Source organism: Phycomyces blakesleeanus (assembly GCF_001638985.1).
Source record: "Phycomyces blakesleeanus NRRL 1555(-) unplaced genomic scaffold PHYBLscaffold_13, whole genome shotgun sequence".
NCBI classification, from domain to species: Eukaryota; Fungi; Mucoromycota; class Mucoromycetes; order Mucorales; family Phycomycetaceae; genus Phycomyces; species Phycomyces blakesleeanus.
Genome location: NW_017265146.1, coordinates 20,108 through 41,389, shown reverse-complemented (window position 1 = coordinate 41,389; position 21,282 = coordinate 20,108). Strand labels below are relative to the sequence as shown.

Here is a 21,282-nt window from a genome sequence, read left to right as displayed (position 1 = left end):
ACCACTCGTAATCTATCATGACAACCAATCGAGAAATCAAAACACTGACGATCGAATCCAACGACATTTACTAAAGACAGCCGAAATGTTACAGTTCAACGCTCAACAATGGGCAAGAACACCAAACCAAAGTAAATAAGTAAATAAGTAAATAAATAAAGAATCTTACTTTATTTTATTTTATTTTATTTTATTTTATTTTTATAAATAAATAAATAAATAAATAAATAATCATATTTACAAATTTAACGATTTTTAATATTATTTTATTTAGTCTTTAGTCTTTAGTCTTTAGTAGTTAATTAAATGGAATAATAATAATAATTCTCTATTCTTCCTAGATCATCTTGATGACCAAAATATTATACACATGCCATCAAACCAAATCTTTGGCTCACTATATAACAGCAACAGCAACAGCAACAGCAACAGTAATGCTACAAACCATATCAGCAGTAACATCAGCAGAAGCAGCAGTAGTAGTAGTAGTAGTAGTAGTAGTAGCAGTAGCAGTAGCAGTAGTAGCAGTAACAGCAGTAGCAGCAATAGTGTCAGCAGCAATGGTACACGTGATAGCCCACCCAGTCATTGGCGTACCTTTAGTGGTAGCGGTAGTGGTAGTTGTCGGCATGATTCAACAACAACAACAACAACATCAGGAGTACCAGCAATAGCACCAGCAACAACAACAAAGGGATTTACAGGCTCAGTTGACGTTGACACGGCTTCCAATTCGAGAATGCTGGTCAAACAAGGCATCAAGAAACGGCGTCGGGGAAACCTTCCCAAAGAGGTCACAGAGTTTCTCAAGACATGGCTTGTCCGACACAAAAAGCATCCTTATCCGACCGAGAAGGAAAAGTTAGAGTTAGCCTATCGGACAGGACTGACTGTAAATCAGATATCAAACTGGTTTATTAATGCTAGACGACGTATATTGCAACCCATGCTTGAGTCCGAGAGTCTTCATGCCCACAGATTAATGTTACTATCAGCACCACCTTTATCACCATCTTCATCATTATCATTATCATTATCAGCATCAGCATCAGCACCAGCATCAGCATCAGCATCATTATTAATGAAGAGATATCAAGATACCAAAGATCCCATCAGGAGACAAGGAATATATGCCTATCACAGTTACCCAGGTAAGAATAAATTATTCCTTCTTCTTTTTATGTATATATACATATTATATATATTTTATATTGTACGTGAGAAAAATTTAAAAAAAATATATATATATATAAAAGAATAAAAGAAGGACAAGAGATTATCGATAAGATTTCTTTGGACAGAAGATGTCAAGCAAAATAAAATAAATAAAAAAAAAACTCAATTTTTTCTTTTATTAATATTTATATAACTTCTATTTATAGAAACTTTTAAAGAACAAGTACCTTGGCCATGGTTTCATCGCAATAATTTACCAGCAATAGTAGAGAATCTTTAAAGAATCCGAAGAAAAAAAAATCAAACAAAAACAACAATACAGCAATCGCAAATATATATATATAATATAATATATATATATACATTTTGCTTAATTTTTAGCTACTTAATTAAATATCTATCTATATTTTTAATACTTTCTATATCTTATATTTCAAATTCTCTTGTACATTTTCCCCCCTAAATATATATACATATACATACTTTTTCACACCTTTTCTTATTTCTTCTTTCTTGCGTTCTTTTTTTTTTTTTTTTTTTTTTTTTAATGACGTCTGCTACGAATGACATTTTGTACACTGACATTTCAAGACCTAATAACATTTTAATTTCCTTTTTTTGTTAGCCAGACCGAGCGGAAGAAAAAGAAAAAGAAGAAAAAAAGTTATATACCTCTTTCTTTATTATTATTATATTTTATTTTATATTGCCAATGACTTGGTCAATTGTATAGTGGGACAAAGTAATATATATATATATATATTTTAAATAAATAAATAAATAAAAAAAAAAAAAAAGTGCATGTATTTATTTGATGGAACAATCCCGTGTAGTCATCCGATCCTAATCCATCAAATCAATCATTTCACTCATTTCACTCATTTTTCTTTACTATTATATATATATATATAAATAAATAAAAGGCGTGTTTACATAAAAGGTCTGTGCGCCTTGTAAGTGTGATGCAGATCATGCAAAAATATATAACTATATAAATGTATATTTCTATCCTAACAAAAAACGCAACAACAACATCAAAAAAATATATATATATATCTTTCTTCTTGTAATGCGGAGTGTCAAATAAGCATTATTATTTTTATTATTATTAAAATATATATATATATAGAGATGTGATTATGATTATGATTATGATGGATTATTTATTTATTTATTTCTTTTTAAAGACTTTTATCTTCGTCTCTTTTAAGAACCATGTTGCCACCCATCTTAATTACTCTCCGCATCATCCTCTTCATGTTCTTTGGCTTCTTTTGATGATCTCCAGTGGATGATCTTCCATCGGATTCTCCGTGTCCAATGTAGGTTGCGTCATCCCTTGAAAGACTGTCATCCCCTCCTCCTCCTCCTGATCCTGATCCTGATCTTGATCCTGCTGTTCCTGCTGTTCCAATAGATGGTACTCCTACAAATCCTCCTGGTCCCAAAATTCCTCCTGTTCCTGTTCCCCCGACTCCCACAAATCTATCTACACCACCAATATCCTCCTCACCAATGTCGTGACGTGAACGGATCTTTCGGATATTCAATTTTAGGTTTGAAATCGAGTGGTTGAGTTTGGCAAGTGGGCTTGTTGTCTTTTCTACCCATTGCCGCGACATAGGGTGGCTGTAACACAGGGCCGCGAACTCTTTAAACGCCTCTCCTAGGCAACTCTCGACCTGGTAGGCCTGGCTGGCCGAAAACAGATACGATTGGCCAAACGGATTGGCCGGCACGGGTACAACTGGCTTGTTGGCCTCCATCAGGATACGGAACAGCAGCGGCTGCGATGCAGAGTCCCGGTTGACCATCAGCTCCTCGGTTGTCGAGAAGATCGACAGCCAGGGCTTCTCAGGCGGGTCCGGGCCACAGTCAGCATAGGTGTCGTCAAGCATCGCCTGCACCCCACTCAGATTAAGCACCCAGTCGGCCGTCGTACTTTTGGTCTTGCGAATCAACCGGTCGTAGTACTTGGCCTTTGCTCGGCCGGCCTCTCTCTTTGTCATTGGCTTTATCCGATCACAGTAATAGTTGTACGTGCTGTTAGAACTCGGGCCATAGCTGCCGTGGCTGTTGGTCTTGTCTTTGTCTTTGTCTCTGGTTTTGGTTTTGGTTTTGGTTTTCTTGTGGTAACCATCACTCAGCTCATGCCCTCTCTCAAATCCAGAATCAATCCGGCGCAGTCTCTTGTGGCCACGCATCGTGAGCAGCTTGGAGTGCTCAATAATCATCCGGGTCAGAAAATGACCTGCCTTCTCAGCCATCACAGGATTGCATTCAGAAGGCCCCAGTGTCACCTTGCCCATCGCCTCGCCGAGTCTGTAGGCGTCCATTCCGTTCTTTTCCTTGTAGTGCATAAGCTCCACCAAAAAGTCCAATAGATCGATCAGCAGTTGTTCTCCCTGCTCAGTCAACAGTCGTGACAGGCCAGACAGCGTACAGGCTACCAAAAGCAGAAAACAAAGTAAAGTAAAGTTCAAAAAAAAAACAAAAAAAAAAGAATTACTACCATTGAATCATACATAAAGATACATACATAAAGATACATATAGATACATATTCACACGAGTGTGAATAGAATAGCTATGTGCATACTTGTTTTTCTATATATGTATATATTTCTTCTTCTTTACATTTACGTTTACGTTTATATTGAAATTTACTTACTTTCATAGTTTATGATTCGCCATGCCTTTTTGGATATTATTCTCTCTTGACAGCACACCAGGATATCTTGCATCAGGGTAGCAACCGAGTGAATATCAACACAGGTCAGATCAATGGCCGAACATCGATGGCGTTTGAATACTTTGATAAACAAGACACTATTTGGAACTATTGTCGTTTTTTTTTTGTGTGTATAAAATAGGTATATAATTATTGGTTAGAAAACAGCACCCAGCCGATTATTATTATTATTATTATTATTATTATTATAGTAATAGTAATAACAAAAAGGGGATGTAGGAGTAGAGGAGTAGAAAGGAAGAGGAGGAGGAGGAGGGGGCGATGTTGGGTTGGGCAAAGAAGGTAAGACAAAACCAAACCAAATCAAAATCAAAAATAGTTTTTTTTATTGTATTTTATTGATCTTTTCTTACCTGACTTTCTTAACAATTTGCGTTCTTCCAACCCTATAAATGTGGCGTATTATTAGTATTAGTATTACTAGGAATATTGTTGTATTTACTATACCTCGATGCCTTATTTCATCCATACAAAGATGGACTACCTGGGCTGCGAAATCAAAGGAGTAGTACATTGAAGCTTCTTTCTTTTGTAAATCAAAAGAAAATAAAATATAGTAAAATAAAAGAAAAGAAAGTAAAATAAAGTAGAGTAGTAATGGCAATAGCTATATATATATATATGTGTGTGTGTGTGTGTGTAATATGTATATATATGCGTGTTTATGTGTGCGTGTGTGCGTGTGTGCGTGTGTGCGTGTGTGCGTGTGTGCGTGTGTGCGTGTGTGTATGTGTATATCCGTGTCTCTATCTTTCTCTGTGTGTCTTTGCGTGTGCGCGCGTGTGTATGTGTGTGTATGTGCGTATGTGTATGTGTGTATGTGTCTGGGTGTTTGTATGTTTGTATGTCGGTATGTCTGTGTATTTATGGGTGTGTTTACATATGTATATACATATATATATACATGTGTATTTGTATTGTGCTTGCGGAATATTATCAGTTCGTGAAATTGAAACAGGTATTAAATGTGTATTAATGATATTTAATTGTAATGGTAATGGTAATAGTAAGAATAGTGATAAGAATAAGAATATTAGTAGGAATAACAATAGTAATAAGAATAGTATTAGTTTGGCTTGGCTTGGCTTGGTTTTGATTGTTCTTTTTTTTTTCTTTTTCCTTCCTTTTTTTGTGCCTCGTTTGATATTAGCCGCCAACCAAAAAAAAAATTGCAAAACTATATAAAAAAAAAAGAAGAAAAAAAAAGAAGAAGAAGAAGAAGAAGAAGAGAAAGCAGAAAAAGAGGAAGAAGAGGTTGAAGAGTAGGAAGAAGACCAGAAAGAAGAAGGGAAGAAAGGGAGAAAAAAGGAGAAGACCGAAAGATAAAAAGAGGATAAAATAATATGTAAAATAATATATAAAATATAAAATAAGCTAAACCCTCGCCTTAACCCCCACTCTATCCCTCTCTTTGTTTCTGTCTTTGTTTCTTTCTTTATTTCTTGCTTTTATATCTCTTTATTTTCTTTCTTTCTCTCTCTTTTATATATATATTTTTTTATCTCCCTTTCCTTCTTTAGTATAAAGGAGTCCAAGGAAACAATATATATATATATTTATAAGAATCAGAACCAGAACCAGAACCAGAACCAGAACCAAAACCAAAACCAAAACCAACGAATCAAAAAGAAAATCATAATGGTAATAGTAATCTGATTGATTTTCTATAAAAAAAATGATCTCGCATTTCCAATTAAATAAATAATGATCAGCCATCGGTCTTTCTTCTTCTTCTTTCTTCTGCTTCCTGTATATCCAAACCATCACCTCAATTCATTCGTCAATTTCCTTTTCTATATTTTCCTAGCCGTTTTATTTATTTTCATTGATTGATTCAAATACACGCATACATACATTTCACCTTTTATCAGTTTAATTGCTACTAGGTAGTGAATGACTGAATGTGTATGTATGTACAACTAGCTGTGATTTTTATTAGATAGTAAACCAAATTTGTCTTTTTTTTTTATTTTTTTATATAAAATAAAAATAAAGGCGTATCAAGATAATTTTGATGCTAGTGTATCCAAAAGAATAAATAAGGTCCGTTTTCCAAGGGATAAAAGGTTGCTTCCGAGGGATTCCTGTTAAAACAAAACAAAAAATTATACTCAAAGAATGATAGTAATAATAATGATAATAGTAAAGACTGAAGGCAAAAACCAAAACCAAAACACAGAAGATAAAGTATAACAAGAATGCTATAGTTCAATAAAGTTCGTACATCTATATTATATATGTATTTTACATCATTAAGATCCATAAATACAGATTTTCTTACTTTAACTTTATTTCTTTTGGTTCTCAAATTTATAAAAACCATCTACACCTACATACATACATAAAAATGACATGCGTAGTAGAAATAGTTTAGTAAAAGCAGCTTAGTAAAAGTAGCTTGGTAAAGGTAGCATAGTGAAATTAGCGTAGCTATATGCATAACCGTCCTATTATTATTCTGAATAATAAGAATAATAAGAGATATTTTATTATATTTTATTGTATTGTATTGTATGGTATGGTATGGTATGGTATTGTTTTGCATTGCATTTTAGTATCTACTGTCACACTCTGTAGATATCTCGACTGCCTTGGTGTTTTCAACCTTGTACTCATGTACCAAAAGAAGAAGAAGACGAAGAAAAAAAAAGGCATAAAATAGGAGAAAAAGGAAGATATAAAGGAGAAGGAGAAGAGGAGTGAGAAAATTGGGATATATCAAGAGAGAGAGAGAGAAAACAGACATGAATATATATAAAGCCAGAGAGAAAGAGTGTGTGAGTGTGTGAGGGGCTAAATGTGGGAGTTTAAAGTTAAATCAAATTAGTTGCTTCAAGAAATAGTAATTATTAAGTAGTCTGTGCTGACAAGATAAAGAAAAGAAAAAGTAGTAAAAGAAGAAGAAGTAGTAGCAGCAGCAGTAGTAGTAGTAGTAAAAAGAAAAAGAAAAAGCAAAATATTGGATATATAATACCATATTCAATCATTCAATTCAAAGCCTTATTTACATGCTTCAAGTCCATCAGACGCACAACATAAAAGCAAAAAGAGATATGTCTATAATTATATAATTATACACAACACTTCTCCTTACAAAGCAGGAGTGCTTGCCACCGCCTAAAACTAAAACCTAGGTCTCACCCCACAACCACACCAAGGTTTAGAAAATGTCGCACCAAGTACATCTGGGGGGCATGGAGTAACAATGCTTTTTTTTTGTCATTGTTAATTAGATGAATTTCTTTTTTAGTTATTACAGCAACTGTAAAAGAGAGACAGAAATAATAAAGCTACTGACAATATCAAGTTAAATTATCATCATTGTATACAGTCAATAGAACTGATGTCTTTAACGATCGAACAACCGTTACTATTAACCCAAAATAACCTTGGGAGTATATAGATATCCGAATAAAAAGTCCTGAATAAGAAAGAAAGGAAGAAGAAGAAGTAATGATAATAATACTAGTGATATTTTTAATATGAGCTTGATTTTATATTTTTTTTTTCTTAAAAAAATCTTTGTTGGTGTTGCTGTTATTTTCAAAAAAATAAAATAAAAAACTAACTAACTAACTAATGAATGAATGAATGAATGCGTATATGTGGACAAGCAGAAATCCAAGTAGTAATGGATTTTGAAATACAACTAAATAATAAAGGAAGGAGGGTTAAAAGAAAGATAGAAGGGGAAGGAGAAAGAGAAACAGAATGAGAAAAATTCAATCACCCTTTCTTTCTTCTTTATAGCGATACTTTATGGGGTTCTTGAGTAATAAAGAAATGAACAAAAGAAGGACTACATTATAGAAATATATAGATATATAATTTTTTTTTTTAAAAAAAAAAAAGGAACCTTTAAGAATTCTGACTACCCCCTCAATAGAGGGTTCCATTATTCGTTAAAGGTTTATACTTTTGATTTTGTTTCTGCGATTTAATTTTGCCCAATATGTTTAAGTTGTTCAGTCGCCGAATACATAAAAAAATATATATAATGTTTTACCTTGTTAAATTCCGCCATTGAGATTCATTTGCTTATTTCATTTTCTATGGCGTAATTTTAAGTAATAAATCATTATTGGCTAAACATTACTTAGTTATTTCCATAAATAGAAGCAAATTAAAGCGCGGTATATAATTCTTAACAAAAAGCTGAATAGAATAAAAAAGAAGCTTTTTATGAAACCAGTGGAACTTTTCTTATATGATATAAAGATATTATAAGCTTATACCAATAATAAGAAAAATGGATTATATACTGCAACTTTATACCTGGCTCTCTAGAATTTATTAATATTAGTGGATTTAAAAATTAGGTAGAAAAGTTGTTCAATTGATTTAATTTTTGATTTTTTTTTTCTAAAAATAAAATACGGAGTCTATACGGTGAATCATTGGTGCTCAATATTTTTAAGATCATTAAAGTTTGAATTTTTTTTTTTTTTGAACTGTAGAAGGTTTCAGAAATCTGTAGGGTATTGGGATTTTCTATTGGCTGATAATTGAAACACAAGATTCGCTGTTTGTTCAAGTATATAAATAAATAAAGTAACAAAAAAAAATTCACTTTCAAATCACTCACACCATACGTTATACACACACAACACACTACACACACACACACACTACACTACACTACACTACACTATATGCTTACACTACATTAAACAATACATACAATACACACAGACAACCCAGACAACCCAGACTAATCCAGATACATATAAAAAGCCCAGTCCTCTTTTTTTTTGCTTTTTTTTTTTTCTTTTTTACTTTTTTTGCTTTTTATACTTTATTTTTGATTCTATTAACTAAAGAAAAAAACAAACAAATAAATAATAAAAAAAAAAGCTCGATTCAATAAGCTTTTCCATCACTTAGATTCCATAATGTCCAACGGTAAAGTAGTCTTGCCTTTTTTTTTTTGCTGTTATTATTATTTAAAATAAATATCACTGTTATTATCGTTATAATTACGTGGGTAGAATACATAAGAAAAAAAAAGTATCACAATAATCGAAAAATAGATAGAAACAACACGGCCAACAACAACAACAACAACAACAACAACAACATTTGACTTATATTTTATTGAATACTATCATTACTGGATTCATCTTTCGAAAAAAAAAAAAAAGAAGAAGAATATGAGCAAATAAGTTAATCAACAAAAGAGCATGTTTTTCTCAACAATTCTCGACCAACAACAACAACAACAACAATTCGCGTTTGATTTTTATTGCTTTCTTACTGCATGATGAGCATCAAACTGTGCATAATCAACATCTCGAGCATTCTATATATATATATATATTCTATTAAATAAAATAAATTGTTTTCTTATAAACTTATATTTGTTTGTTTTGCTGATTTACTTACTTATTTCTTTAATATTTGAAATCTAGATCCCATTGACAGCATCACTTTGAGACTCGGTGATCTCACCACCGCAAAACGTAAGTAATAGGGCTATTTTTACTATCTATATATGTGCGTAAAATGTATTACTGCGGTCTAAAAAAATAGTAATAATAATAACATTGTAATGATCTTCAATCTTTGGTTATATTTATTCTGTATCTATTCCATTAGCCACCCAAACAGCCCCAGGTGCACCTCCAAGTGGACGTATGTGTAGAATACATCAAAATGAATTTATTTCGATTCGATTCAATTCAATTCAATTCAATTCAATTCAATTCAATTCAATTTACTTATTATATATTTTCTAATCTTTTTGTATATTTCACAATACAGCTGCTCAAGCAATTGCTACAAAACCCCCTCAGGCTCAACCAAAAGGTAATACACACACACAAGTTTATTTGTTTGTTTCTTATATATATATATTAACAAAATATAAAAGCTCCTGTAAAGCAAGATGCCCAAGATGTAGAGGATTCTTCAAACCTCATTGAGAACAGACACACCGTATTGGTAAAGTTGGCCGACCAGCAAGCTGATCCCGACTCTCCTCTTTATTCTGTAAAGAACTTTGAAGACCTTGGTTTGTAAGTAAAAAATAAAAAATAAAAAAGGGGGGTGGGGGGAACAAAAGTATATAAAGAGAATCACATACATAAAGTATAAGAGAGAGAGAGAGAGTATATCATACAATTTCATTGCAACTAATCGATTGGTTCAATTCAAACCAAAATTGCTTGGGTTATTAGGAGTCAGGAACTTTTGACCGGTCTTTACGAAATGAAGTTCTCAAAGCCTTCAAAGATTCAAGAACGTGCACTGCCACTTCTTCTTGCCAACCCGTAAGTCTTATTCTTTTCTTATTACTTTATATATATATATACATACATTTCTAAAAAAAATAAATAAAGAATCTTTAATTTTGCGCTAAATAATCGCAATTCCTACATAATATATATACATTTTCTAACATTTACTTGGGTATATAAAATATAGTCCTAAAAATATGATTGGACAATCCCAGAGTGGTACCGGAAAGACTGCTGCATTTGTATTGACCATGTTGACTCGTGTGGATATGAATGTCAAACAACCTCAGGTAAAGTAAAAAAAAAATAAAAAAAAATAGAAGCGTTTTTTTTAAAACATTGATCTATAGGCCATTTGCCTGGCTCCTTCGCGTGAGTTAGCTCGTCAGATTATGGATGTTGCTCAACAGATGTCCAAATACACCAACATTACCAAAGCCTTGGTTGTCAAGGATTCAATTGCCAAGAACCAACCTGTCAATGCACAGATCATTGTCGGTACTCCTGGTTCAGTCCAAGATGTCATCCGCAAACGCCTGTTGCCTATCAACAACATCAAGATCTTTGTGCTGGATGAGGCAGATAACATGTTGGATCAATCTGGTCTTGGTGATCAAAGTCTTCGTATCAAGAGGTAGAGTAAACAACTGTGTGTATATATATTTTGTTGGTAAAGAAGAAGAAAAGAAAAAAAAAGAAAGGCAGATTGTGGTGTTAACCTCTCTTTTTCTTCTTCTTTTTTTTTTATTGTCGCCATTAGTATGCTCAAGAGTAACCCCCAGATCGTTCTATTCTCAGCCACTTTCCCAGAAAACGTTACAAAGTTTGCCAGCAGATTTGCACCCAATGCCAACGAAATTACCCTCAAGCGTGAACAATTGAGCGTAGACGCAATCAAGCAGTTCTACATGGATTGTGATAGTGAAGAACACAAGTATGAAGTCTTGACAAACTTATATGACATGCTTACTGTCAGTCAGAGTATCATTTTCTGCAAGGTAAATAAGAATAAGAAGAGGGAGGGGGAAATCAAATTGAAGTGAATAAGTGAGTGATTAAGAGATTAGAAGAAGGATTATGAGGGTTAGAAAGGGGAGGAAGGGATGAGAAAGACATTGTATTGGATATATTGAAATGTAAATCAATAATTTATATTTTATGTAGCGTCGTGATACTGCAGATGAGATTGCCAGACGAATGACTGAACAAGGACACGCGGTTGTGTCTTTGCATGGAAAGATGACTCCTGAGGACCGTGACAGAGTTATGGATGACTTTAGAAGAGGTGAATTCAAGGTTTTGATTACCACCAACGTACTTGCCCGTGGTATCGATATTCTCCAGGTCACGCTGGTAGTCAACTATGATCTTCCTCTTGATCAGCAAAACGAGCCCGACTTTGAGGCTTACCTCCATCGTATCGGCAGAACCGGTCGTTTTGGACGCACTGGTGTGAGCATCAACTTTGTTCACAACGAGGAGACCTGGTCCAAAATGCAGGAAATCGAAAGACACTTTGAGAGACCTATTGTCAGAGTAGCCACAGATGACTGGGAGGCTGTAGAAAAGCAATTGAAGAGTTATATCTAATATCTAATATCTAATATATACATGTATGTATATATAAATGCTTGTATCTATGTATCTGTATGTATGTATGTATGTATGTATATATTTAATACACACAGCAGTAACACCACAATCATAGACACAATCACCACCATAAACATCACCACAAACACAACCATTAACCACCACCAACACCAACACCAACACCAACACCAACACCAACACCAACACCAACACCAACACCAACACCAACACCAACACCAACACCACCAACACCACCACCATCAATTAAATTCAATTCAAATCACTTTTGCTACATAACCACTACCATATTTTTCTTCTTATACACTTATAATATATATCTTTATATTTATATGTATATTTTATCAATATAAAGGGTTACAAGGATTACAAAAGTCCTTTTTGACTTTGGTTGGCTTGAAAATCACATGTTTTTCATGGTTATTTTCTGTATCTTACAGAAGAGTTTTTTTTTTTTTAAAAAAAAAAAGAGATTATCTCTATTTTTGATAATGAAAAATAAATAAATAAATTATATTATACTATTCTATTCTACACCCACGCCCAGCTTCACACACACACACACACACACACAGATATATGTATATGCAATTTGACTTTCTTATTTTCACAAGTCTTTCTTTCTGCTAAAGACTACAAAGTAAACATCTGCTTTGATTGTACAAAAAAGTTAACCTAGCATATTAATTCAAGGGTTCCTCAAGTATAAAACAGTTATCTATAACGTCCCGAATAAGACTCATTACATTTGATGCCTACAACACACCCTTTAAGCCTAGAGGAGGTCTATCAGCTCAATATGTACTTGATCACATATACATATGCACTCTTGCGATTTTGTTAATTGGTTCTCTATAAATCATTATTATTACTTTTATTGCTAATAACAGCCTGGACTCTGTCGGGCTTGCTACTGACCAGTTTTTCTAGAAATTCAACAGGTATCTCCATCCACCGTTCCAAGGGATATCTATTTTCTTTATTCTAAATCTTCCATCTCTCTCTCTCTCTACAAAGATACCTTTTACATGATTCTACGGATCTTATACTGTACATAACAGCTCAGCACCCTCGTTACTATTCTAAGTACTTTGACACCTTTTTCTTGCAGGAACTAACTTTTCTATATATATATATGTCCATTATTTATTTCAATAAAGTGTAGTCAGTCGTTCATAACAATAGTTTCAAGCAGTAAAATTAACTTTGACAAGAAAGTAGAAAAAAAAACAAAGATAAAAAGCATTAATAACAATCAGAAAGAGGGCAGACGTAATGTTTTTCAGCAGTTTCATTTGTTATAAAGTGGTGGCTTATAAAATATCGAAGGGAACAAAAGAGGTGAAAAAGTGTTAGAAGAAATAATAGAAGTTGGATTTAGAAGTTCTGATGAAAATCATAGAAATCACTTATGCAAACATCTCCATGAGCTGTCATGAATAAAAAGGCACAAGTTTATGCAAGTCACAGTCTTTAACAATACCTATTCACTTTCTGATTACTAAAAAAAAAAGAAGAAGAAGAAGGTGGACCTTACGGACAGCCTGAAAGTATACATTAGCTTTACTACTATGTCCCCCACGCTTTGTGCTTATCTATCTCAATAGTCAATTACGCAAAAGATTATAAGGTGTTGTTGTCATTAGAGTTTGACGCAGTATTGTTTGATACCTTACTATTTATTGGCCTTCCTACGCGTGTCATGCCTTTCTATTTCTTCTACCTACTTATATTCTCAGAGTCTGACAGTACCAATTGGTAAGCAATCCCCATACACTCTTTTTTGCAAAGCACATTAGAAAATATTTATGAATTTTTTTGTATCTTTAGGAACCAGATAGAGTTATTCCATGCTGGCAAAAAGGTCACGATTTGTGGTCCAGTAAAATCAAAATTCTGTCTCCCTAAAATTAGCGTTGGCAAGAAGACTGATGCTGTATACTTCCAGGCTGTCCCACCAGACTGTACGTCAGGTTCTACAAAAAGAATTGATTGGTAAGTAACGCCTCTAACGCGGCACAGCTAACAACTAAGTGCGCATCTGAAATTTTGATTTAAGCATGAGAATTTTCATTAAATATGATACCTTTGCTTTCCTTTCTCAGATAACCATTCTCCCAAAAAAAATGAAGAGACACTGAAGAAATAGCAGCACTTGCAAAAGCCACAGATGAAAGACTTCCTCTTCAGGCTACTGCTGATCAAATCTGGATAGGACAATTAAGAAGTGAAGCAGGCTTACAAGATGTTGACAGCTCCATCAGCAATTTTCTATTGGAGACAATTGAGGATTGTTGTCTCTGGGAAACAAAATGGCTAAATATATTCTATAGATTGCCGATGGAGAAGAAGGCGTTGCTGCTGAAACCAAAGCACCAAGAGAGAGCAAACGCCAGAGATACTGTAGACTGTAAGACTATCCAAGTTTGTATTCATTATGCTCTAAGTCTGTAATATAATTTACACACAGTCTATGTGAAAACAACGTTAAATATAAATCAATGATTTCAAAAAACAAAAACAAAGGTTACAGTATGTTGAAGACAATAACATCAATAATGTAATAAACAAGTTAAGACTTGTAAGTCTTCAATAAAATTGTATATAAACTCATTGGGTTAAATAAGCTAGAGTGATGACAAGGTTTATTAAATAAAAGACAATAAAAGCCTTAAGTCTGCTTTTCAGGCGTGTAAGCTGAAGCCGGGAACCAAGAAAGAAGAATTAGTTCTCCGCATTTACAACTTCATGTAAGTAAAAAAAAAAGTTGAAAAGATGAATCACAATTACTAATTATTTATGTTTAGCCTACAAATACATGCCTAGAAGCCGTGGGTTTTATCAAAAGAATACTGTGAGGAAAAATGTCTTGAGAAGATTGTTCACCAATGTTCCTGTCTGATCAAACAGGCGAGTTCCCCAAAAGTATCATGTCCCTGAAAGAGCTCTATCTACTTACATAGGTGGATACCACACTGGCGAGCCCAACCGTCCACAATCCTTCGTGTCTTTTATACTCTCGCCCTCCCTCCCTCCCCTCCTCATATTGACTCATACCATGTTTTGGGTGGTGTTCTTGCCGCAGTGTGGAAAGCGTACTGGCGCACAATTTTTGACGATGTGCCTTTTGTTCCTGCCAATGTAGTTGTTTCTGTGAACAAATCGCTTCAATTTTTCTTTCAGTCTTCCCATTTCCTAGACTAGTTCTCTCACTCTTGTGCTCCATCTACTTTCTACTTTCTCCTGTATTATTTCTTCTCTTTGTTCTTTTTCTTCTGTTAACTTTGTTTCCCTCTTCTCTGTAATTTTATCGTTTCCTACTACATAGTCCACACACTTTGTGTGTTCATCAATCTCTCCCCAGGCATCTACCTCTCCTTCTTTAGGAAGTACGACCTGTTTTTGGGCAATTTAATAATAAAACTTTGTCTCATACAAAAAAAAAGCTCTATCTACTTGCGACCACCATCTAAAAACCCGACTCTGAATCCACTACCGTTTCTGCCAATGAATCATGTTAATGTACATTAATATTTCTATCTTGTTCTCTCTCTCTATATATATATATTATCACAGTCTGTTTTGTGTTCATAAAACGTTATATCGTATGTCATGAGATATTTTACTTTGGACAGGCGAGACCAGTTGTTCTTAAATACCAGCCACAGTCAAAAGAACACTACTTACATATTCACACGTACACGCACACGCACACACACACACACATATATATATATACTATATACTTGTCGCTTACAATGCCACGATTTAGATAGCCATAATGTTACAGTTTTCCCGGGATTAAAATTAAATACAGTCACTAGCATTAAAAGTACATGGCTTGAGGGTTGATTAAAGATATCTAATCAATTATCTATACTCTCTTCTTCTTTTGGCTGGTCGTACATGAAACTACTACGCACGAACTAACCCAACTGATCCTAGTCATCATCTTTTATTGTTTTATTTTCATGTATATATAAATATATAGCAAGGAACACACTCACATACTGTATCATATTTACCATCAGTATCAGCATCAGTATCAGTATCATCATCGTCACCAAATTATTTTCAAGATATAAAACAAAAATAACGATTTACATGGTTTCAAATATATAGCCAGTTTGAATAAACCACTGATAAAGTATATCTTATATCACTATTATTATTTCCTACTCTTATTGAAAGAACTTGGAGAGAATAATGGCCGTGATTAAATGACCAGTAGCCTGGTCCTTGTTTAAACTAGAAAATACAGGTCTATTCCTGCAGCTGAGTTTGGGGTTAACAGCCTAAATTGTACATAAAGAAAGGAAAGGGGGAAAAGAGAGGGGAAGGAAGGTAAAGAAAGAGAGAAAAAAAAGAGGGGGAACTTTCCATTGTCATTGCTGAACATGATCCTGTAATATATTTGGGTGAGGTAAATTACTCGCCATCGTAGAAATAAATAATTAATTAAGAATAGGCAATTTTTTATATATATTTTTTTTGAAACAGCACTTGTTCCTTCGATTGTATTCCCTTTAAACATATTCTGTCATCGATCGGCTGTGCAACCATCAAAGTATAATTGTTCGTATCCCCATATCCTTTCCTTTCCTACTCATACTCATACTCATTTTCCAATTCTTAGTCTTGGTCTGACTCTTGGTCTTGGTCTTCTTTAAAGTACCCCAAGATTATTATTATTACTATTGTTTTCAAATTGTTTATTCAATTCAATAAGTTTCTAAAGGAATAAGCTCAGGTATTATTCATAGATAACAATACAGACGTACATATTTCAGATACTTTTAAAAGAGTTTAATAAAATCAATCTTTCTTTCTTTTCTTTCTTCCTGGGTTTGACTTTTGCTGGTGTCAATTTTAAGGAGAGCGTCTACACTTCAAAAGTAAGAAGAGTAGTTCGATGAATGGGAGTTTACTTGTCTTTATGCCTTTCTTTATTGGGTGGTTACTTTATGTCTAGAGCAAGATGTTTAAGAGTGTAGATTTGGGTAATAAATGACAATAGGCGTTATTTTCATAACCTACACTATAGTTGGTTTATGGGATATGAACCTAAAAGAAAAAGAGAAAGTTGACAGTCACATAATCGGGTAAATTCATTAAATCAAACACCATGAGTATTCAAGTGTTTCAATTTTCTTGATTTTATATATACATATATAGAAAGCTATTTTTGAGTGAGAAATTTATATACCAATGAGCGAATCATTATGAAAGTACAGCATTCCCTTTTTATTCTTCTTCTTCTATTTTTTTTTATTGTGACTGAATAGGGTTTTCTTTGCCTATATTTATTATAGCTGGCTTTGGGTATTTAATTATTTAATCTTTTTTTTTGTAATAATTATTATTCTTGAAAGTGGGGTTGCATAACACTTTTTACCCACTTCTTCTCTTTGCTTTAAATTATTATTTTTTAAACATACATATATATATATATATATATTCTCATTCACTCATGTTCATTACACCCTGTCAAGGCAATCTAAACCAAGAAACACCGCCATTTGAAGATGACGAAGGTTGTAAACTACTCGATAGTTTTGCTATCATTGTTCAGTTTACCCTGGCCGCTACTGCGCTACTGACACTGTTTGTCAAACGATACCGAGAAAGACCACAAAGACCTGTACCAGTCTGGTAACAAACAAACAAAAAAACATAAAGAGAGAAAAGAAAATATTAGTTTGTTCATTATAATACTTGATAAACGACAATTATATTATTAATAATAATAATATTAATAAAAATCAACTTCTCTTTTTCTTTTTATGTGTGTAGGGCACTAGATATCAGTAAACAGTTTGTTGGCGCAGTCGTGATTCATTTCTTGAACCTTGCCACCAGTTATTTGGCTGGTAGACCCAAGGACGGTCAGAAAACAAATCTGTGTGTATGGTACTTTTTAAATGTGGCAATCGACACCACACTTGGAGTGGCAATCCTCTGGTCGTGGCTCCACGTAATCCATCGTGTATTGCGCTATTTTGATGTCAAGGATGTCCGGAGTGGATACTATGGCCCTCCACCTTTACGCCGCCGAGCAATTCCGTGGATCAAACAAACAACCGTGTTTGTGATCGCAGAATCTTTGATGAAACTCTGTGTCTATGGAATGTTCCGTGCTTTTCCCTCTCTGTTTGACTTGGGCGAATGGGTTCTCCAATGGACTCGCGACAATTACCGGTACCAAGTTGTATTTGTGATGCTTGTGTAAGTGTTTCATCATCTTCCTTGATTCCTAAAAAAATTATATATATATATATATATATGTATATATCATACATAATTTATAATTTATAATTTTACTTATCTTTTTATATATATAACTTTGTGTTTCTAGGTTTCCATTGATAATGAATGCCGTACAGTTTTGGGTAGTCGATACTATTGTCAAGGTCCACCCAATTCCACTAGATAGCCCCGATCTACTCAAAGCTATAGACGAGTCCCCTTCGCCTTATACCCCTTCAGGACCGCCTCACAACGGAAAACAAACATCAAAAGTCCTACAAAATGAACGCACGCCTCTTTTAAAGAAAGTATCTTCTCAAGATAGCCTTGTCTAAAAAAAACTAGACACACACACATATACACATACAAATATACATACAACTGCATTACTTCCCATTCCAACTTAAATATATATATATATAAACGCACCCAAACACAAATACAAATCCAAATCCAAATCCATACACGAAAACGCACGCATTTTATTACTATATATATTATGTATGTATATTATACGAATCATTCGTTCCTCAGATAGAGAGAAAATTATCCCCTCACCTGCTAATAACGCATCTTTGCACAAAACTCTGGTTGGAGAATAAGTTAAATGAGGGGATTTTCATTTCATTTCATTTCAATCAATTATTAACTTTACTGACTGACCTGACTGACTGACTTAACTCTATATCCTTCAAAAGAGGCTTTCTCTCACTTCTTCTCTAGGACACTAATAGTAATAAATTGATATACATATAATGATAGAAAGAAAGAAAAAAATCATCTGCACTTGTAAATTGGTATAACTGTCGCCATTATTTGATTCATTTGTAGGATGATTTTTGTTTCAAGTGATAAAGAATACTAATGCATACTCTATTCCCTGCTATATATATATACATATGTGTGTGTGTATGTGTGTTTATTTTTGTTAGGGCTTAGCAAAATAATAAGTATGTTACTCTTATATGACCCTCAGTCACCTTCTTTGTTTTGTTTCAATTGGCCTTTGATTCCTTGTATGATATCAAGTTTCCAATTTGATTGAAAAAGATTGTCTTTATATAGACCTACATATACAAACAAAAAACGAAGTGGCCAATTGTGAGTTATGGGGTGGTCTTGATTTGATTTGCATTGTGTGTACACTGTGTGTGTATGTGTGTGTTCTATTTATGTATGAACTGACATAGATGTCACCATGTCAACTTTATTTATACCCAAATCAAAGTGTATAGCTTCTATCTTATATTAACAATACGAACGCCTTTTGGTTGGATCGATCCATAAAACTGGATTAGCTTTTGGTGTATATACGTATTTATTATGGCTCTATAGTCAGTATAATACAGCTTATTTGTACAGCTCGTTGAAATTATACACTCGCGATCAAAAACGTTTCGACCCCCGCAAAAAAAATGCCTAAAAAATAATGAAAAAATAAAAATAAAAACATTGTTTTCTCCAAATATTATTAATCGAATCCAACATGCAAGACACAAATTCATCAGAAAACACCCACAGATCACATGAAAAGACCGATCCCTATAAATATGGATGCATCATGTACATGCAATTAGCAAATTACGGGGCAGCCCAGATTTCATTGGTGGTTGGCATGAGTCTGTTAACCATCAAGTACATCATTAAGAGAGTGGATGAGACATAATCGCCCGAGCCAAAAAAAGCGTCCAGACGACCTAGAAAGATTGACGAGAGGACAGAAAAACACCTTGTCCAAATAGTTTGTAAGGACCCCTTCGCCTCACTTTCTAGGCTAAGAGCTTCCCTAAAGAACATGGAGGTATTTGTCTGTAGAAAGACAATAATTAGTTGTCTGAAGCGTTTGGGCTTCGGATCATATATCGCAGCTCACAAGCCAGCTTCAACCGAAATCCACAAGAAAAGAAGGCCGTAATGGGCCCGTGAGCACGTCAATTGGATGGAGGACCAGTGGAGAGGTATAGTGTGATCAGATGAATCACAGTTCACAGTTGAGGGTAATTATGGAGGAGCTAGGGCAATCAGGAAAGTCGGTGAAAGGTGGAAGGAAGAAAATATCATCGAAGGAACCAAGTGTGGGGAGGGTAATGTGATGATCTGGAGCTGTTTCTGGGCCGGTGGTTTCGGCCCTTTGGTGTCCCTAGATGGTAGCGTAAACCAAGACCAATACGTAAACACTTTGGCTCAGAACTTCCTCCCTTGGCTCCAACATCTTTTATGGGAACAGAACAGGAGCTTCGTGTTCCACGAGGACAACGCCAGCTGTCATACTGGGTCGTATTCGAGGTGGTGGAAAGATAGCCATGAGATCCGAGGTTTTGACTACTGGCCCGCTCAAAGCCCAGATCTCAACCCCATCAAGCATTTCTGGTGGGCTCTCGAGAGGCGCATGAGTGACGAGAGGGCCAGTATTAGCAACGTTGAAGATTTGAAGGTCGTAATGCAACGAGAGTGGCAAAGGATAGGTCTCGAACTTGCATCAACTTTGGCCGGCAGCATGCAGCATCGATGTCAGGCTGTGATTGAGGTCAAAGGAGGTCATACGAAATATTGATCTTTTTTTTTATATATATTTCAATAATAAACATATATATAATAATTTATTTGAAGTTTGAAGGCTTCAGCTATTATTAATGATAAGCAGTTGCATGTTGAATACATGCCATGATTTCTCTCATGCATTTTTTGGGCTCAGAGGTCGAAACATTTTTGATTGTGGCTGTATATGTAATAACCATTTTACTAGCTTGATCTATCTGTGACGAAGCTAGCACAATTGCAAGCACCACTACTTTTTCATGGTGTATAATGTAACTTATATAAATAATTATAATTATCGGTAGAATGGTGTATATTTGATCACATATAAATGTAAAGTGTTTCAGGCAGTTGGGTTATTCTGTATTAATTTCTCAGTTGGATTATGATTGGTTTATAAAGTAGTACAAACCAAGGTCGATTGACAAACACTAGGCTAGACCCTGTTCTTCTTTTTACTTTTATTTTACTCTAAGAACGATGCTTTAACTTGAGGTACCAACGACTTTCAATAGTCAGGCTGTCAATCCCTTCATACTGAAGCACTGAAAGTACTTTTATTTCAAGAAAGTATTCCTACACTTTGTGTTTATTAACTCAAGACACTGGTGAAAAAGCTAGAAGAAAAATGGAAGTCTTTCACACGAAAGAAAAGAAAAGATATAAGCAGCAATTTTTTTCGGGGGTGCTTCTTAAACTAATAAAGTCACAGCATGTGAAACAA

The 21,282-nt window shown here is 34.2% G+C and overlaps 5 protein-coding genes across 5 annotated transcripts; 4 read left to right on the top strand and 1 right to left on the bottom strand.

The window, feature by feature from the left end:
• Positions 1-757: 757 nt before the first annotated feature.
• Positions 758-934, top strand: PHYBLDRAFT_9322 (Homeodomain-like DNA binding domain-containing transcription factor; the record flags this gene model as incomplete). The annotated part of the gene is made up of 1 exon (XM_018443821.1): positions 758-934. A coding segment is annotated over one exon (177 nt), but the record flags the coding sequence as incomplete, so codon positions are not given.
• A 1,423-nt stretch (positions 935-2,357) lies between these two features.
• PHYBLDRAFT_146446 (hypothetical protein) lies at positions 2,358-4,441 on the bottom strand (the record flags this gene model as incomplete). The annotated part of the gene is made up of 4 exons (XM_018431649.1): positions 2,358-3,622; positions 3,847-4,014; positions 4,281-4,313; positions 4,375-4,441. 4 exons carry the CDS (start codon positions 4,439-4,441, stop codon positions 2,358-2,360), a joined length of 1,533 nt encoding a protein of 510 aa, XP_018290284.1.
• A 4,279-nt stretch (positions 4,442-8,720) lies between these two features.
• Positions 8,721-12,303, top strand: PHYBLDRAFT_78169 (hypothetical protein). Its single transcript, XM_018443338.1, has 10 exons — positions 8,721-8,829; positions 9,336-9,386; positions 9,523-9,558; positions 9,688-9,732; positions 9,797-9,941; positions 10,104-10,196; positions 10,351-10,453; positions 10,514-10,797; positions 10,924-11,161; positions 11,328-12,303. The coding sequence occupies exons 1-10, from the start codon at positions 8,820-8,822 to the stop codon at positions 11,751-11,753; spliced, it is 1,431 nt and encodes a 476-aa protein (XP_018290283.1). The 5' UTR covers positions 8,721-8,819; the 3' UTR covers positions 11,754-12,303.
• A 1,173-nt stretch (positions 12,304-13,476) lies between these two features.
• Positions 13,477-14,978, top strand: PHYBLDRAFT_65715 (hypothetical protein; the record flags this gene model as incomplete). Its single annotated transcript, XM_018441514.1, has 5 exons — positions 13,477-13,532; positions 13,605-13,738; positions 13,909-14,184; positions 14,434-14,524; positions 14,738-14,978. The coding sequence occupies 5 exons, from the start codon at positions 13,477-13,479 to the stop codon at positions 14,976-14,978; spliced, it is 798 nt and encodes a 265-aa protein (XP_018290282.1).
• A 2,266-nt stretch (positions 14,979-17,244) lies between these two features.
• On the top strand, positions 17,245-18,355 carry PHYBLDRAFT_169381 (hypothetical protein; the record flags this gene model as incomplete). Its single annotated transcript, XM_018436065.1, has 3 exons — positions 17,245-17,426; positions 17,568-17,999; positions 18,130-18,355. 3 exons carry the CDS (start codon positions 17,245-17,247, stop codon positions 18,353-18,355), a joined length of 840 nt encoding a protein of 279 aa, XP_018290281.1.
• Positions 18,356-21,282: the final 2,927 nt, after the last annotated feature.

Coding starts and splice junctions, on each gene's coding strand:
- PHYBLDRAFT_78169 (XM_018443338.1), top strand. Junction 9,942..10,103: donor AACTTTGAAGACCTTGGTTT/GTAAGTAAAAAA, acceptor TTGGGTTATTAG/GAGTCAGGAACTTTTGACCG. Junction 11,162..11,327: donor AGAGTATCATTTTCTGCAAG/GTAAATAAGAAT, acceptor TATTTTATGTAG/CGTCGTGATACTGCAGATGA.